This window comes from Canis aureus, chromosome 28, assembly GCF_053574225.1.
Source record: "Canis aureus isolate CA01 chromosome 28, VMU_Caureus_v.1.0, whole genome shotgun sequence".
Lineage (NCBI taxonomy): Eukaryota > Metazoa > Chordata > Mammalia > Carnivora > Canidae > Canis > Canis aureus.
The window spans coordinates 29,899,968-29,918,757 of record NC_135638.1 but is presented as its reverse complement, the minus strand read 5'-3'; the positions used below and the strand labels follow the sequence as shown (position 1 = coordinate 29,918,757).

The following is an 18,790-nucleotide window of genomic DNA, read 5'->3' as shown; positions in this document are numbered from 1 at the left end:
AAAAAGAACGGAGAATAGATACCATAAGAACAAAGCACATGTGCTTATTTAATGAGGCTTCAAATAACTGTGATAGTGTCACATTAAATCATAGCAGAACACAAAATATATGAAAAAGCTTTCATCATCACAGAAATTACTTGTCTCTATATGTCAACAGTGAGTAACTACAGCTCTAACTTGCCTACTGCAAACGATACAAGGCAGCTACTCAATGGATATTTAAATAACCAGCATTTAATTGAAGATACTGACACAGAACAGATGTCAGCAAAGTATGGTCTGTAGCTCAGAGCAAGCCTGTCTCCTGATTTTGTAAATAAAGTTTTATTGGAACATAGCAATACCTACCCATTTAGGTATTGTTCAGGGCTACTTTTGCACTATGACAGCAGAGCTGAGTAGTTGCAATAAAGGCCGTATGGTCTGTAAAGCCTAAAATATTGATCCTCTAGCTATTTACAGGAAAAGGTTCTCAATGCCTGGTATAGAAGCTAAGAATTATGTTCTTATGTGACTGTGACTACAGAGTTCATGTTAAAACAAGAGTCTGTGATTGCAAAGTAAAATATTTTATCAATTTTCTGAATTTCTTCTAACACATGGCACTGTAGGAAGCAGTGTAGAGTAAAAGTAATGTGCTAAAACATTTCACTTTCCATAAGGAATTTATACATTCTGACAGTTTCCTTTAAAGTGCTTTGAATCAAAATCAGGGTCTATTTATTTTAGGGAAAAACTTAGTTCTAAATGGACTTCCCAGCTTCAACTTAAAAACAAACTTCAGATAAAAATTTTGATTTTAAAGGTGTATAAGAAAGACTTCAATAATCATAACTACAAACTATTGTGTTTCATTCGGAAACAAAAATGTTGATTATTTTTTCTACCTTCATGAAATGTTCCAGTCTCCAGGGGCTCATATCTATCATCTGTATCACTTCCTACAAGGAAATCATCTTCTGGTTGTGGTTCTCTCGCTTGCCCATCCTCTTCTTGTTGCACATCGTCTCCTTGAACAATCATAAAGAACAAAGTCATACGAGTTCACAACAAGGCCCACAGGCAGCAGCCAGCATGGACACATGAACCCCTTCTGAAGGGCTGCCACACACCTGTTCCTGCTGCTGCACACTCCCTGCCCCTCATCTGGACCATGGCACATAGTGTTGCCCACTCTGAAGCTCTGTCCTCATTCCGGTCAAGTGCTAGTCCACCTGAAGTGGGAAAGGTCTTCTCTCACTAGAACATGAACTCACCAAGCACAGGGACCTCATATATTTTATTTACTATGTATGCCCAGCACCTAGGGCCATGCTTAGCGATAGGAAATGCTCAATAAATATTTAAGGAATGAATAAATAAGTTTATAATTATTAATATATTTGCCTCTTCAATTATCACAAGGTTAGAGATCACTTGTGACCTCTTATTGAGAAGTGGCATAAAACTCCATGTAACAATCTTAACTCTATATGGAGGTTCTATTGCAAAGAAGAGCTAGATACCTCTCTAAGCTATATGCTAGGTCATCTACATTAGGCCACCCATGTTACTTTACTTTGCATCTAAATATTGCTGTGTCTAGCCTGTAAGTTATGCAGAAATGCCCATTTTTCTCTTCTGACACCACTTTTATGATATACTGAACTATTCTGCTTCTTTTGTGTAGATGTTGGATATGCTACATTATCCCTCTGCAATATGGTTTAGCTTGTCATTAACGGTGTAAAAAATTCTCCCAATAGTAACTTGATATGGCTTCAAGCAGAGTAGGTCCTATACATAACACTCTAAACAAGCCAACTCAAGTGACTTAGCTGCATTCACAGGGCAGTGAAGTGGTTAGGAGTGTGAGGTCTGGAATGTATGGCTCCAGATTTAGTTTTTCCACACCAGCTGTGTGACCCTGGAGAAGTTACATGTCTACCTGGTGTCAAGGATTTTTCTTCTATAAAAAGGAAATAATAAGCAGTGTTATGAGGATTAAAGCACTTGGAAAGCTGCCTTGCCCAGAATAAGAATTTAAGTGTTATTGTTAATGTTGTATCATTCTTGTTACCAACTTCATCATCATTGTACGGATATTGCTATTTCTGCTGCCACTGGACTCTCCTCACACACTGCAGGAAGGCTTCCTTCCCTCACCTTTAGTATGGCATAGTGATGCTCTCCACGGGTACTGAACTACGTGGGCTCATTACTGCCACACTATGTATCTGTTTTCTGTCTTTTCATCACAGCCTGCTACATCGTTTCTCCTCATTTCAGATTTTCTGCTTATCAGCAAACCAGACACCAAGTCTAATTTCTGTCACTGATTTTGCCTTACAGCCCTTTCCATATTCCTTCTAGCCATAGTATGTTCTGCAATGCAACTTCATGGTTTTCATGTGAGCAGGATTTAGTTCTCAGCCACCGCTAGGTAATAGAAAGTCTCTGTTTTCTGTAGGGAAACCAACCAAACATCCCACATTATCTGTGAGTCTCCCTTGCTCAGTCAGTGACAGCCTGGTATGAGCAAAACGTTCCCTGAAGGCTGACTATGTCTGAGGCAATGCCAAGCCCTCTGCAGCCATTACAGTAACCCAAGGAAGTAAGTACTATTATCCCCCCCTTCAAAGGACAAGGAACTTGAGAGACTCGGCTGATGCCGCACAGCTAGTCCGTGGTAGCTACAGGGCCTGAAACACAATAGTGAAACAATGCTGTGGATAGTCTACCACAGAGATAGTGGTCAGGGAGGCCACTTAGTCGGTTAAGATGTGAAGACTGGAACACACACACACACACACACACACGCAAGATATAACAAGTACAAAGGCCCTGAGGCAGACAGACTTGGCAATTACAAGGAAAAGAGAGGTCGTTTGAGCTAGAGAAAAGTAACTGAGGGGAAAAAAAAAGAAAAGGACCAGCTCTACACAAGGCACATCAAATGCAGACCCAACTGGATGCTGTTGCAGCCATCATGCAGGAAGGGATGGTGATGCTGCCACCCTGCCATCCAGGTACGTGCTGGAGGCTAAATCAGCAGGACCTGCCCGTGAGGTTACATGAGGCAAGAAGAGGAGAGAGAAAGTAAGGAAAACCCCCAGGTTTTTAGCTTCAGCTACTAAGTAGAGAGGAGACCATGACCTAACATATAAAAACATACAGTAAAAGCCAAATTTTAAGGAGTGGAGGAAGAGCTATGAAATGCAAAGGAGTCAAGAATTCTGTTTAAGTACATTTTGAGTCTGAGATACCCACAAAACATGGACATCAACAGGCAGCGGATAAACCAGGAGCTCGGACAAGATGGGGCTGCACATACACACTCAGAAGCAACACAAATAACATTTAAAGCCACAGCTGCTGTGAATTTCTAAATAAAGAAGAGGAAGGCTTGTGGCCAGAAACCCAAGGGTGCTGACTTGATGTCTTCCCCTTCTATCTGGCTTCCTACACCCACCCACCCAAACGTCTACCATATCTGCCCATGCTTCTCTCTCCCCACCTTGGCTAAATTCAGTTCGACTGACCATCATGACCCACTTGGATCACCAGTACAGCCTCCCATCTCATCTCCCCGCAGCATACTCCCTCCACTTGTGTTCATGCTGCAAACAGAAGGCAGCACCCCTGGCACCCTCCACTGGTTCCGGTTACTCTGTGAATCAAGTACAAACACTTTCCTCCTATGTACTCTACGGGCCAGCCACCCTGATCTACTCTCGGATCCTCTTGTCCTCTGGGATTTTGCACATGCCACGCCCTTTGCTTAGAACCTTCTCGGAACAACACTTGCCTAGTGCAGTACGACGCCATTGTTCAGCTACGAAGGCAGAAAGTCACCTCTTCTAAGAAGGCTTTCTTAACCCCAGACTCTACACCAGGCCCACAGAGCCATTACATTTCACCGTTACGGCACTGACCTCATTATATGGCAATCACTTATTTATTTAGAGTGGTGTATCATCCTTGTGTTAGGTTAAAGCTAAAAGATGTAGGAGGGAAAGCTTATGCTTGCTGCTTGCAGAGAGAGGTAAATGCACGATCTGGTGAAGTGGCTCCCCTAGCTGAGCAGAACTGGTAATGAAAGGACCTGGGTTCCTAGACCCTAAACAGCCAATGGCAAAAACCTACAGCTTAGCCACAGCTGGTCTCCCCAGCAGAGCACAGATAGAGCTGGATGGGGTGCTTTATACATGACCCCCAAAACATCTAAGACTGAGTCTTAGTTTAGCAGGCCTGCTAAAGCAGTTTCAATGACAGAGAATCCCATTTGTTTTTAAGAAACATAATTTTTTTCTTTTAGGACTTTCTTTGCCTCACACCAAACCATTAGGCATATCAGGATACCACGTGTTCTGCCTTTGAAATCCCTTTGTGAGTTACATCTTGGGGTTAGGCTCTCTGCTTTTATCGAGGGATGTTACAAGAAACAGTCTCATAAAATCTTAAAACATGGGTTTTCAAAGTATCATTTAATATTCTCTGTACAGAACTGCATATATTAGAAATGCTTTAGAAGTTAAGAGCTGAGAAAATGTTTTATATTCTCTAAGTAGACAGCATTTCCTCTCTGGTAACATGATTGACATAATTAAAAGTTTTCCTCTATGCTTTGGCGACCACCCAAGTATGCAGCAGGCTTAGGCTGACAATAGCATCCAGATAGCCCATTACAGCTTGCTTGCTTGTGTTCTATTTTCCTCCTCCCTGTTCTTGCCATCTGTTCTTGATATAGCTTGGTCTTAACTTGTTTATTCTCATTTATTCTTGCCATTTCTTTATTATTTCTATGCAATACGTTCCTTAACAGTAAGGTGGGGAAATATAAAACAAGTCTAGTGCTCTTTCAGAAATACTTGTCCTCTAATAATTAAAAAACCCACTCAATTATTATCTAAATTTAAAAATAATATCCAAGTCACTTTATGTCATTAACCATTATTTCAGCAAGCAGTGCACAAGAAAATGGATTTTAAATCATACCATGTTCTGTGTATACTGCCTCATGGAGAAGGGACTCAATTTGTACTTCTTGTACTTCATCTTCAGTGTTCTGAGGTCCTAAAATGATGACAAAACATTACCAAGTAGAAAAAAATCTAGATATTAATGGAGAACATGAAACATGACATCCATGTACACACATTCAAACAAATATATTTGGTTCACCAAACTATATGCTACCTTTTCACATCAGCTTAGCACTTTTTTTTCCTATGTTGATACAGTAAATATTTAAGATTGGTTTTATTTTGGCAGCAGACAAAAACCTGTGAAAAAAAACAAAAACCTCACAGTGCAAAATTATTTCAGTTTCTAATTAACACAATTCACAATAATGAGAGAAAAAGGAAAATGGGATGGGCAAAGCTTTCAGAAAGGGAAGTACTGGGAAATAAAGATTAAAATGTAGAAGATGAAGCCAAAATGCATTAAGCTACAAGGTGGACCACTCTCTTCCCTGATAGTCAGAGGAAAGGGCCACCTGGCTGGTGTGAAAACTGAGAGGGTTGGGATTGGCTGACTACTCCCCAAAGCTGAGTAGAAGATCCTCTATTATAACTGACAGCCCTTTCAGCTTTAGAGAAACCCATTTGATAGTCAGATCCACAGATTCAAAGAGGTATAAATTACAAAAATCAACAATATCAATAACAACATTTCAACAACACCGCGGTGTTTATCAGCTTAGCAGGTTTGTTGCAACATCACAAAACAAACAGGAAGCTACAATGACACTGACAAAATGATAAATTTTCTGTTTAACAAACATCCATGTTCAGTACATTGAAGTAATGCTAGACTTAGTATCCTGAATGCTGTCACATGAAATAATGCCAATGACATCAGTTAGTTACACTGACTACAATCCTCAATGATAAAAGCAGAGTAAGTTCATTTGAACTTCAGGTAGGAAAAAAGTTTAAGAACATGTTAAGGCCAATCACATTAAAAAAACCATTCCTGAAGCACAAAAAGTGCCTTCTATTTTTACAGATGTTTGTATGTCACAAACCATTTTTATATATATTTGCATATAATTACAGAAGAGCCTGCCAATCTCCATTCTTCCCTCCTCATCTCTCACAATACCCATGACAGCTTCCTAAGCAATTCCTAGTTTTACGACTGCTGACAGCACCATCCATAGAGAATCTAATATTAGTAACTGAAGTGGATGGCATGCTGCTCCTCTGCTTAACCCTTTAATGGCTTCCTCTGCCCAAACAGATGAAAATCTAAGCTCCTTACAACAGAATAAGCCCTCCACCATCTAGCCCTCACATGTCTCTCCAGAATCACCTGCTACCAGCACTGGCTTTGAATTTGGTAAGTCCACTACACTGTTTCATCTTTCCACGAATCTGTGATGTTCCTCCTTTCCTCTGAGTAAGATTAGTAGAGGCAGAAGCTAGATTGCAATGAGTTAAAAACTGACTGAAAAATAAGGCAAAGAAAGCAACTGTAGATTCTTTTTTCAAAAATCTGGCTAGTACCAGGACAGGAACTGAAGGGCAAATAGAAAGTACTGTAGGGACCAAGAGGGGGCTTATTTTATTGTGTTGGAATGAAGAGATATTGTACCTAGGTTTGTAGAATAGGTAGAGAAGATGAAGAAGCCAAACTCCTAGATAAGAGAAGGGCTGAAAAGGCAACATTTAAACTAAACCAGCTATTGCCAAGAAGTTAAAAAGGATCTGAGTTGATAATGAACTGTTGGATTTAGAAGGACAAGTTATCAGTTAATGTGTAGTAGTATTAACAAAACAAAACAGAAAAAGGAGAGCAGGAGCAAATGGCACATTTCAGAGTAGGTATTAGGTTGAAAAAAAGATTTCTCAAGGATAAATTTATTTAGTGCAGTGTTTGAGACGCTAAATCCAAATATGCATTTAAATTACAAAACTTAAAAAAAAAAAAAAAGCTCTTTTGCTCCAGAGTTATGGTATTCTAAAGGAACAGAAGGGAGACAGTAAATCCTGGGATTATATTTCAAGCAAATAAAAAAAAATCCAAGCAGCATATTGATCTTAAAAGGGAGAAAATAAAATCAAATATTATTCATACAGTGATAATAAAATCAGCCAAAGTACTTTCATTGCCAGTAAATATGTAGTGTCATACCAAACACTTCCAATAGGTGGCAAAATGAAACCAAATTTTGGAGAGTGATTTGGTAAATGAAAAAATGTGCAACTGAATAATACTTTGCAATAAATATCACAGTACAAACAGGAAGTGAGAGTAATAGATGCAGATTTTATTTGCCAATTTATTCACCGATTTTAGGAGTTTTCCTTCTGTGGGTCACAGGGCCTTGGGTGACTAAGGAGATAGTGGAATTCATCTGAGTTTATGTGGATACAGAACAGGCCTCCTTCAGCATCCTGTGGAGGTGTGGGAAGTCTCTGATATAGAAAGGAGACTTTTGTACTAAAAAGACTGGGAGCCCAGTAAGTCTCCTCTGTTAGTGGAACAGACGATGACAATACTAGCGTACATATCTAACTGTACTTTCACTGCAAGAGGTTCTGGAACTGGAGTCCAAAAACCTCGCATTTAGTTCACGATGTTCCTAACTGCACCATCATCTCCTCTGTGCCCTTGATTCTTGAGCTCAGAAATTAAAATTATCCTGTGTAGTTTTACTAGAAAACACATAAGTTCACTCCAAAATCTCAGAAGAAAAAAATACTTTAAATATTAAATATATTAAATACTAATTATTTTAAGTTAAATATTCTATAAACATCATGACAAATTATGGGTAAAACATGATTCTGGAAACTGCAAATTGGATAGCTGGTAGGCAGAGGCTCCAGCCAGAAGTCAGGAGAGCTTACCTGAATCCTCAATAACCTGCTCCTCCAGCCAAGGGTATGGCTCAGCTTCTTCCGGTGGGACTGTTGGCTTTGAAGCAGATCTTTCTTTAAGGCCTGCATTTTTATTCACAAAGTTAACTTAAGTTTTCTTCTTTCTTTTTTTGACATATTAAACCAGAAAAACAATATGCTTGAATACTTCATCAATTGTGCAAGGAATTCAGTTTCCAAGACTTCATATTACATGAAAATGTGGATGTGCTTAAAAACTGAACTAGGAAAACCGGTTGCTCTGTAACTTCACGTGGGCCTTGAACATCTTTTTACCTAAGTTAACCTTTCATTTAAAAACAATAAGATAAAAAAAAAAATCATTGCCTAAACGTTCCCAAATCTCTAAAATAGAGTCATGCCTGAACTTGCCAAAAGAAGTTCAGTATGAGGTCAGGCCCGTGTTCAGAAGTGATTAATTAATTGCTGCTTGAGCTCTGAATCCAGCAGTAAAACAACTAAGATACACCTGAATTTTGTTTGCATGCCATATTTTGATTGATATATAATTACTTGTTCTTCTTGAAAAGTATAGTTAAAAATGAGAACAAATCATACGTAACTAGTTATAATCTTCTAAAGATACCACTTATGATCATACTGTTCTATAAAGAGCTAAAAGACATGAAAACGAAGGTGTGGTTTGTTGTTTTTTAATGTCTTAAGGACTATAAAACATCTAGAGTAAGTGAACATGAAAGCTGATTTTAAAGTCAAAATCAGTCTAAAAATCTAGTAGACTAAATTATCTTTGATGTTTTATATGAAGAACATTAAAATACATCCTCAACTAAATACAACTGTTTCAGAAAGATTAACTTGGTTCCAGAGTCTGTGGGTTCCATTCACCAACCCCTGGCTCTTTACTACCCCCAGCGAGAATCTTTGCCAACAAGTGTGACTAGAGATGTGTTGTGCAGGGCATGTCAGTAGCCTACAGTGGAAAGGTCAAAATAGAATCGAGAAGCATTTTTCTACTCCTCAGCACTTCATATCATTCTTAACATACATATGCTATCGTATCTGCAAAATTCCCCACGTCTTTTACTTCTCTTTGATTGTTTATATTTTTCCTGACTGTTCCCTTCATTCTTCTTTCATTGGCAAAAACACATTCCAATCTTCTCCCCAATCCCAGAAAGAGTGACACAGAGATACACAGGATCCTACCTCATCACTTATATTTAGTTACTTATCTTCCACACCATTTACATAAAAAACCTAATACTATTAAAACAAACACCAATGGACACAGCTGTGTTCTATTCCTAACTATATAGTGACTTCTAACTATAATGAGATTCCAAAGGGATAATACACAACCACGGATCCAAAACGTAGTTCGATCTCAGGGGGTGACAGGTAGAGATGAAGGCTTTATTAATAAAACCTATTACATTTCAAATTCCAAATTCAGGCCTGAAAACTTCCATGCTCCTTCCCATTTACTGAATCCATTCTTGAGCCTCTCGATTGTTAACAGAACGGGTATGAAACTATGCATTGCTACGTTCTGCTGAATGAACAGGGTAAACTTTCTGAATTGTTTCATGGATCTTTGAACTCTCAGCACCTCAGAAAACGCCTGGCACATAACAGGTACCCAGTAAACACTTGCTCAAGGGCTGAACACACCCAATGATATGGTTACTCTGCTGGATTCAGTGGCTGCTGAGATCCTCTGTAGGACCAGTGCTCCTTAGCTGCAAGAGAGAAGCTAACGGCTGTAAAGGTGGGAAAAGGGACTCATATCAGTTTCTTGTGACTATTACCAAAGAGATTCAGATCTATGCTCCAGCATCCACCACTACAGAGCTCTGGGCCTCATTTGCCTGGGGCAGTCCCAGTTTCTGTGTGTTGGAATCGTATTTCTTCCTCAAAAATATCTCAGTTTGGATGAAAACTTACAGAGTCATTCTTCACTAATCCTCTATGTAGCAGGTTTTCAAATTGTGCTCCACGGGTTCAATAAGCAGTGAAATATTTCCCCATCAAACAATAAAGATTTAAACTCCCTGAAAATCCCATTCTTAATAGATTTCGAGAAGTTTCATTTGAAAACAATTTTTGATGTGAGAAGTGCTTGAAAACTACTAGCATACCAATATTTAGACATATGGTTCTCCTCACTGTCAGCTTTCTCTGTATCAGCTGGAGTCATTTGTCTCTAAAATTGAAATTGTAAAACCAGAGGAGAAAGCAAAAGCATATAACGAGAGAAAGTACTGAGCACTTTTCTTTTCTGTCCAAAGTGCAGTTGAATTGTAAATTTATTGAAACCTGGGCACAGCTATTTTCCAGAGGTTAAATAGTCACAAAAAATAAACGATATTGTAAACCTCAAAGAAGTTGGAGATCATATTAACACATCTCCTCCCCTAGATCCCTATTAACTTTGAAAATTAAACACATACACACACACACAAAACACCACATTCAAGACTAATTCTTATTAGTCTGATAAGCTATATGGAAGAATTAGACCTTTATAAGTTTTCATTGTGATGTGTTGGGAAAGTATATACTGCCACCCAAATCTACTTTAGTCCATGAATAAAGTGTTCCTCAGGAAAGAGTGGTAAATCCAGGTCTCATATAAGATTTTAAGGCAAAAGTAAGAATTACACAAAAAAATACACATAAGGTCAATTAGTCATCAAGGGAAAGGCTTTCAGATTGGATTTATTATAAGGTACAAATGGCAAAGAGGGAGCACTGAAAATATTCAAAATTACATTATGAAACTAATGTCATCAGTCTTGATGTTCCTGGGGCTACATGCAACAAAACACCAACTTACACTCAAGTGAAAAGGAAATTTATTGGCTAATCTCACAAGGAGTGCAGAGATGGGCGGGCTTGCTCTCAGCAGTAGCTTCACCCTCATGCTGACAACTGGGGCTCCCCCCCACTGGGGCTCCCCCTCCCCCCGGGGCTCCCCCCCCCCCCCCCCCCCCGCTGCAAGCTCCTTTTGGACCAGAGAATGTCCAGAAGCAAAGAATCACCTTTTGCTCTGCTTCTCTTAGACTTGGAAGTCTTTGCTGGAAGCAGAAGCTTTCAGCAATTCTCTCTTTCACCTTTAAGAGTTAAATCCAGAAACCACTTCCATTCCTAAACTAGCAAAAGTAACAGGATAACCACAATGCCTGAAAGTAATTATCTAGCGTTGAATGAAAGTCAATCACAACAGCCCTTGCATGATTTGAAAAATCAATTAATTGTCTTAAAACATACCTTGCTTTTAGTTCTTTGGGCACATCAGAAAAATTAGGAAATTTTTAAAAATGTCTGCATTTAATAACCATATAATTTTTCCTACCATTTTAATTAAAAATGGAAGAAGTTATAAAAAAGTGATATGAACACTTTTTAAGTCAACCATTCATACAGCAAACTTGATTATCTGACACAGTCACTTTAGTCCAATATTAGCTTACTTCTTTCACTGCTACCCCACTATACCTGACAGCAATGGGAAACACAGGTATTTTCTTCCCATCTACATGTAGCAATTTAAAACTTACTAAATTGCATATGGCATTCATTCACTCAGCAACTATTAAGCATCTACCAATGCAAGGCACTGCTACGGAAAATGAACACGGAAAAACCCTACCTCTCACAGGGAAGGAACAACTTAAAAAATAAGAAACATGAAATATTTAGTGTATACTAAATGGGGAAGATATGGGACAGGGAGAGCCTGGCCATCAGGGAAAGAGGACAGGCTATCTACAGTGAACTGATGAAGAAAGGTCTCACTGATGAAATGTGAACAGATTCCTGAAGGAAACCAGGGATGGGGCCCTATAACTTGCACTGGGGAAGAATGCTCCAGGTAAGGCTCTGGGCCAGCAAGTACAAATTCCTCAGCTGCTCTGGGACAAGGGCAAGAGCAAAGTGCTGGGAGTGAGGAAGAACCAGGTGACAGAAGCAGCTAGAAAAAAGGAGTAAGGGCATGAGAAACAGAGAGGTCCTGGGGCTACTGGATCATGGAGCTATTCCCTCTGACTAGAAATAAAGGATTCATTTTTTATAAGAATTCTACACACACCACTTCCTCGACAAAATCTGGGAAAGAACTACAAGTAGGACTTCATGTACTTAGCCCATAAGAGCCAAAACATTTTCAAAAACTGGCTTATTGGTGTGCCTGGGTGGCTCAATGAATGGTTGAGCGGCTGCCTTCAGGTCAGATCGTGATCCCGGGGTCCTAGGATCAAGTCCTATATCCCGCTCCTCACAGGGAACCTGCTTTTCCCTCTGCCAATATCTCTGCCTCTCTCTCTGTCTCTCATGAATAAATAAAATCTTAAAAAAAAAAAAACTGGTTTATCAATCTTTGGCTTACTGATTTGGTAGTGCACAGATGGAAGAAAATTTTGATCTTACCTCCCCAGGTTACTCCAGCTGCTGTTATTCAAAAGGGAAGAGCTCAGGACTGCTGCTGCTTCAAATGCAAGTAGTCTAACAGTATAAATCAATATACCCCAAGAATAACCCTAACAGGTACATGAACTTGAAAAATATTCCAGAAAATCAATAAAACAGAAAGATGCACACACTGATTGACCACACTAACCCTCACTGTTGCTCCTTGCTTGTATCATCAGCAAATACAGATCCTAGCAGATATCCCAACTGCAGCCCTGTCAAAGTTCTGCCAGAATTAAAAGAGCTGCCCCATGATATATAGTAAGAGCCATTCCAGATGCAAAGCATCTTCACACGACCCAAGAGAGACAGATTGCAGGAAGAGTAAAACTGCCAAAAGGGTTGCTAAGAGCCCGGGTTTCAGGACCACTGAAGGGTCTCCACAAAGACTAGAATGCAGTGGACTTGTCTGAACATCTGCAACATGAGATGGTGTACAGGAGCTCAGGTTTGTGAACCAGGAGGGCTGCCAGTGAATTCCATCTGAATCCCATCTTGAACACATTACCACTGAAGCCGCTTTGCCTTCCACAAGTTGGAAAGGGGATAAAATTATCTCCTTAGAAGGGTTTCAAGAATTATTAAATGTACATTTATATTTGATTATTAAATTAAGTACATACATCTTTTCCACAAATTAATTTTTCCCTTCAATTCTTCTAAAAAAAAAACAAATTTACCACTTTCCCTCCACACATACGACATGAACACAGCTATCGGCAGCCTCCAAGGTGGTTATAGCATACTGCAAAACTGCAGAAACACCTGCTTCCTTCTTTAAAGATTGTTTTCTTCTTTTTAATATTACTCAATAGTATATACAGATCTGAAATATTTTTAAATGATCTGTGTTTTATATGTTCATCATTCAGTAAACATATATTGAGTGCCTATTATTCTCTGCTGCTATGACAGGTACTGACATAAATCACAGTCCGGCAAATATCCAGGAAAGGAAGCAAAGTGATGAGCATGATAAATGGAAGACACACAGACCCACCACCTGGGAGGATCGGAGAAAATGTCTATGTAGACATGATGACTCAGCTGGATCTGCAGCAGAGGTGGAAGGTAGCCCACCACATGAGCTGGAACACATTGTAGGCAGAGCGGAAGAGTGGGCAGTGCCGGTAATAGATGGCTCCGGTTCATTATTTTCTTCCTCAACCCCTTGTTTATTTCGTTACATTTCACTGTAGGGACTGCAGTCACCTTGTCACTTCTATCTCCAGTGCCTAGTACAGCCTGGTATGCTGCAGATACTCAAAATATTTGATGAATGGATCAATAAATGCAAAATAGAGATGACGCAGCCCACAGATATACCATACCAAAAATAACACAAAAGCTTTAAGTGTATGTCTTCCTCTAATCTCTTAGGATATACAAGAGAGGTGATGTCTGAGGCAAGGAAGAAATAAATGACAACTCTATGATATACAGATGCTAATGCAGAGTGATAAATACACATAAAGTGAAACCAAATGAGGTATGAAATGAGAACAAAGAAAAGGAGAATAGATGACTTTCTGCTTTGTAGGGCTTACAATATTGAAGCTTTTATGAAAATTGGTTTCTATGTAAAATTGATATTCAAACTGGTAATAAACATCTAGGTCCTGTGGTTTTATCTTCAGGCCAACAGAGGAGGAAGGACCTGAGGCTGAAGACTGTTCCTGAGGATCTTTTCAGATGACCTCAAACAAGATTTAAAAACAAAAAACAAAAAACCAAACAAACAAACAAAAAACAAAAAAACCCCCAAGATTTCCATGAGAAAAACACAGATCGGCTCTATAACACCCACCCTTCGGTTTCTTAAGAATGAAAACTTTCTCTTTAGATAGAACAGGGGGGAAATGAACAATGTGCCAGCTCTTTATGCATATCCAAACACCAGCTAGTTCTCACAGCCACATGAAGGAAATGTATCATCTTAATTTACAAATGAGGAACACTGGCATTTCCAAGATGCCTTTTATAGTGAAATAATCCAAGTTATCAATTTAGAGAATTGTTACCAATGGAGAGTTATTCCAGGAGAAGGAATAGTGGAGGACAAAGAAGAAAGGAACCCAAGCCAGGAGATGCAGCTTAAGTCACCAGACCCATTTCACAGAAAATGACACTACAGTTAAAACATTTAAAATTAAAAATCAGACCTGTGTATGATGTTTACCTGTTTTTTTTTAAATGAAATATATATAGGGAGTCCTTGTTATCCAAATAATCAGATTGAGAACCTCTGAATGTAAGAGTTGTATACTACGCAGGTAATAACACTATAAAATATTTTCTATGAACCAATTACTTATTGGATGAATCCTCCTGGGTCAAACATTCATGCTGACAGATTTATATCAATTTATCATTCTCTCTCTTACCATGAAATGTTGAGAAAAATGCTTATACACAATGCAAATATCCCACAAGTAAAAATCTTATAAAAAAAAGTAGTAAGATTTCAAACAGGTTATTACAAATGATGTTATCAAGAACTAAAATTCACACACAAAGCCCTTGATAAATGAAACAGACCTGACACATCACAACAAATGTAGAAAATGATAGTTTTTCAAAAAAAAAACTCATCTAAATTTTAAACAATAAAAAAAGATTCTTAGAAAAACTGATATGTTCATAAAACAGACCATCTTTATCTTTACAGTGACCCTGCTACTCAGGTGAAATACTATCATAAAAAAGGTAAGGAAAATTATGCCAGTAATGTTATTTTTTAAAAATCTGAAGTATCATCTCATAGTGTATCTTAAAGAAAAATTTTGTTTGTGATATGACAAACTTATTTTTGCATTTCGGGACTTCTGACTCCTAATTACTTTGTATTAGGAAATTTTTATTCCTGCTTTTAGATGACTTTTTAAAAAGGGCAATAAACTTTCTGGTTTTAATTATTCTTAGATAACAATATGAAGCAGGAGAAAATAGAAATTACTACACTCTGAATGCAAAAGTGAGTAAAACTCAGAGGGCAAGCACAGTTATAAACTATTAATCATGAGCAAAGTTTCTCCCACACTAAGTTTTTAGTTGAATAGTAAATGCCAATGCAATTAGATGAAGTGTGACCTCAGCTTCAATAAATTCAGCTGAACCCTTTTATTTACTGAGGAAAAAGGGAAGGAAAGAAAAAAGGAGGAAAAGAAAATAGTTCGTAAGAGCTCTTGAAATCTATTTAAATGCTTTTAGTAGAGATGTTTCAATTTAATGCTTGAGCTGACAGTCGAAGGAAAACTACGACAGAAGTATTTCCAACTGCTTTACCAAAGAGCAATAGAAAATGTGACTGTGCTTTTGCTGATTAGGTTATTCTAAGATGTTTTTTCCCGCATTTTCTTAGAATTTAGCATTTATATATTTTATCCCACATCACTTTTGTCCCTTAAAAGCCAAGGTAGAAACTATTAGAATGTCCTCAGTAAATGCAAATATAATTATCAGCGCTTCTTCAAGGAAAAAAAAAAAAACCTATAGAAAAAATAACTTAAAATTTGGTACATAAATTTAAAAAATCAATCATTAAAAAGATCAATTAAAAAAATCTCAACAGCAAGATCTAACATCAGGATATATTTTGTAAGATATTGTAACTTCTACGTGTATTGTATCTGTTTTGCTTCTTGTTCTGTTCAGTGCTTAGTTAGAGCCTCCCTCTTCTCTGCCCTGACACCCTTTTCCCTGCGGGAAACATTTCATATGGTTTTAGCGGGACCCATTCCAACTCCCACCCAAAGCTTTGTGCACAGGAGACAGGCCAGTGGACTTACCCATCCCCAACCACAAGAATGATCACAAATGGTCACCAGGCCTAAGCAATCTGGTTGCAATTCTCCTAGGGACTTTTCTCCCAGAGCCATTCCAGAAAACTGGCTCTTTGCACTAGGAATACTCAAATAGAAAGATGTGTCTGGGGCTTGCTGAGGGCCATCTACTTCATGATGTGGTAACAATTCCATACAGAATAAAGTCAAGGAAAAGCATCAACAGAGCCAAGACTTGAGAGTAGGAAGAAACACAGCTCTGATGACAGGTCTTTATTTGGGATCTATTCACCTAAAGCCCCTGTATCTGCCAATCAAATGAGCCATAAAATTCCCTTTGTGGTTTACAATGTTCCAGTAATTATTAAAACAACAAAACCCTGACTAGTCGACACAGGAAACCCCAAGTTAAAATGTTACAATTTCTTTGGGCTATAGTTTTTGAAAAAGAAAATAACGAGACTGGATTAGCTAGACTAAGTATTCTCTAGGATTTCCCCTTGCTGTGAAATTCTTGTCATCTGGAATTCTTATCAAATGTTCAAGTGCTTGATTTTAAGCAGAAAAGGTGCAAGCACATAAGAAAATGGTGCACAATACTTTTAGAAACACTGGCGCTAAATGCTTATTTCTGATTTGAAATAACTTCAATTAGGCCAAATCCTACGTTTTTAAGCTCTTCACAGAAAAGCTGAAGATTTTTTAAGATTTATTTATTCACTTGAGGGGGAGAGAGAAAGCACACGGTGGGAAGGGGCAGAGGGAGAGGGAGAAAGAAATCCGAACCAGACACCACTGAGTGTGGAGCCTACCTGGCGCTTGATCTCATGACCTTGAGATCATGATCTGAGCCAAAACCAAGAGTCGGATCCCTAACCAACTGTGCCACCCAGGTGCCCCTGAAGAATTATTTTTTAAAAATAAAACCTTTGTGGTAGCACTTTTGATTTTGTTATAACAAATCAGGCCACTCTTCTCCAATTCATAACTGAATCTCACCAACAGTCACAATTAGAGATGTAAGACTTCAAGCACAGGACAGCACAAACCATTAATAGAAATGTATTCTTATTGAAATTTCATTTTATTACATGTTTTCTGATTGAGTTCTGATCTCTAGTTTAGATCTCAAATTTCAAGCTCCTTAGAAATGGTAAACCATAATACATACAAATATGAAAAATATATGCCACTCCACCAAAATAATGGGAAAATTGTGTGATAAAAGATTAAAGTATATCCTAATTTGAAATACTTAGTCTTTTGTAACTCATCTGAATCTGTGAAGATATCAATAAAAGTGTTCTAAAACTCTTCTTCTAAGACAAATTCTTTCTTTTATGCATGACTGTATCCAGAGTTCTCAGAACAGTGTGTGTAGCACACAAGAAACACAAAATATTCACTGAGTGGCCAAAGCAAGTTGGGAGGAGGAGCAGGCTCTTGAGGGGGGTGGGTAGCCAGGAGGCACAGACAGAAGAAGGAGGAGGTATAAAAGAGCCAATAAGACTGGGGAGGGGAGACCTAGTAGGGGAAGAGAGGGAGAAGGAAAAGGAGAATCCAGGGAAGAACCTGAAGAAGGGGGAGAGAGGATGAGGAAGAAGAGAGAAGGGGAGAGGGAGACAGCCAGGTGAAGAAGAAAGGGAAGCAAGGAAGCAGGAAGGGAAAGGAGAAAAGACGACAAAGGTCACATAAAGGGAGAAAGAAGAAAACCTCTGTCACCTAACCATCTGTCATACTGGAACGGCATTCTGCATATACACACTACGGAAAATCTTAACATTTAACCCTGGTGAAAGTATTCCATTGATTAATAAGTACATTACAATTCATATTACATGTATATACATTTATCTGGATACATGATCAATAAATTAATAAAAACAGAAGCTATTATATCACATTTTTATTACATGGTTTTTACAAGCTTCATCTTTTAAACTGAGAGGCATGAGACAGTGTATCTAAAATTTCAAACCCTTTACATACTGAGCACCAATAAATACACTCAATGGCTATTTGACATACCTTCCCCGACCAGAGCGATACTATATTTTTTCTGCCCTATAGCAGTAAATTGTGATGAGGAACATTACCATTTCCTGGGATGATGGTATTAGAGCTTTCAGTTCTTCCTCTTCTGGTTATTTCCCTTCGCTGAGTGTGTGTGTTTGCTAGAGGTTTTACCTTCCTTTGTGTCATCTTTGTCTCTGGATGCCGTTTTACTAGAAGCATCCTTTATATTTGTTGACTTTTTCCTACTTTCCTTGGCTTTAGCACTTTTGTCTAGGCCCACATTCTCCTTCTCTCTGTCCTTTTTACCCTTTGGAGATTCTTTCCTGGATATATCTGCATCAGCAATTTTCTTATCCTTCCGCTCATCCTCTTTTTCTTTCTTCCCCTTTCTTCTCTCTTCGTTCTTATTCTCCTTCCTTGATTCCGTTTTCTCTTTTTCCTTCTTGAGCTCTTCTTTAGTGAGTTCTTTAACTTTCAGGTTTTCCAATCAAAGGAAAAAAAGTTTATTGAAAGCATCTCTTAATTCACAGGACAGTAACTTAGTGTTAAATATATGGTCTTTATCTCTCCACACACATGAAATGTTCATTCAGAATGGGACTTTCATCCCCTAGTTTTACATTGGCTAAAACCAGATGCAAAACCTCTACAAAGTATCAGCTACCAAAGAAATGCCAGAAACTTGCC

General features: G+C 38.4%; 1 protein-coding gene across 15 annotated transcripts in view; it reads right to left on the bottom strand.

Annotated features, from left to right (window-relative positions):
• ASPH (aspartate beta-hydroxylase) overlaps positions 1-18,790 on the bottom strand; it is a 212,352-nt gene that overhangs the window by 137,677 nt on the left and 55,885 nt on the right. For 10 of the 15 annotated variants that reach the window (XM_077876823.1, XM_077876822.1, XM_077876824.1 and 7 more), the window contains 3 exons: positions 7,842-7,934; positions 4,981-5,058; positions 891-1,013 (listed from right to left, as the gene is read on the bottom strand). In XM_077876823.1, the coding sequence (XP_077732949.1) occupies positions 891-1,013; positions 4,981-5,058; positions 7,842-7,934 (294 nt within the window). Of the gene's footprint in view, positions 1-890; positions 1,014-4,980; positions 5,059-7,841; positions 7,935-17,152; positions 18,575-18,790 lie in introns of those variants that run through there. The other 5 variants (XM_077876834.1, XM_077876835.1, XM_077876838.1 and 2 more) reach the window with 2 other exon arrangements.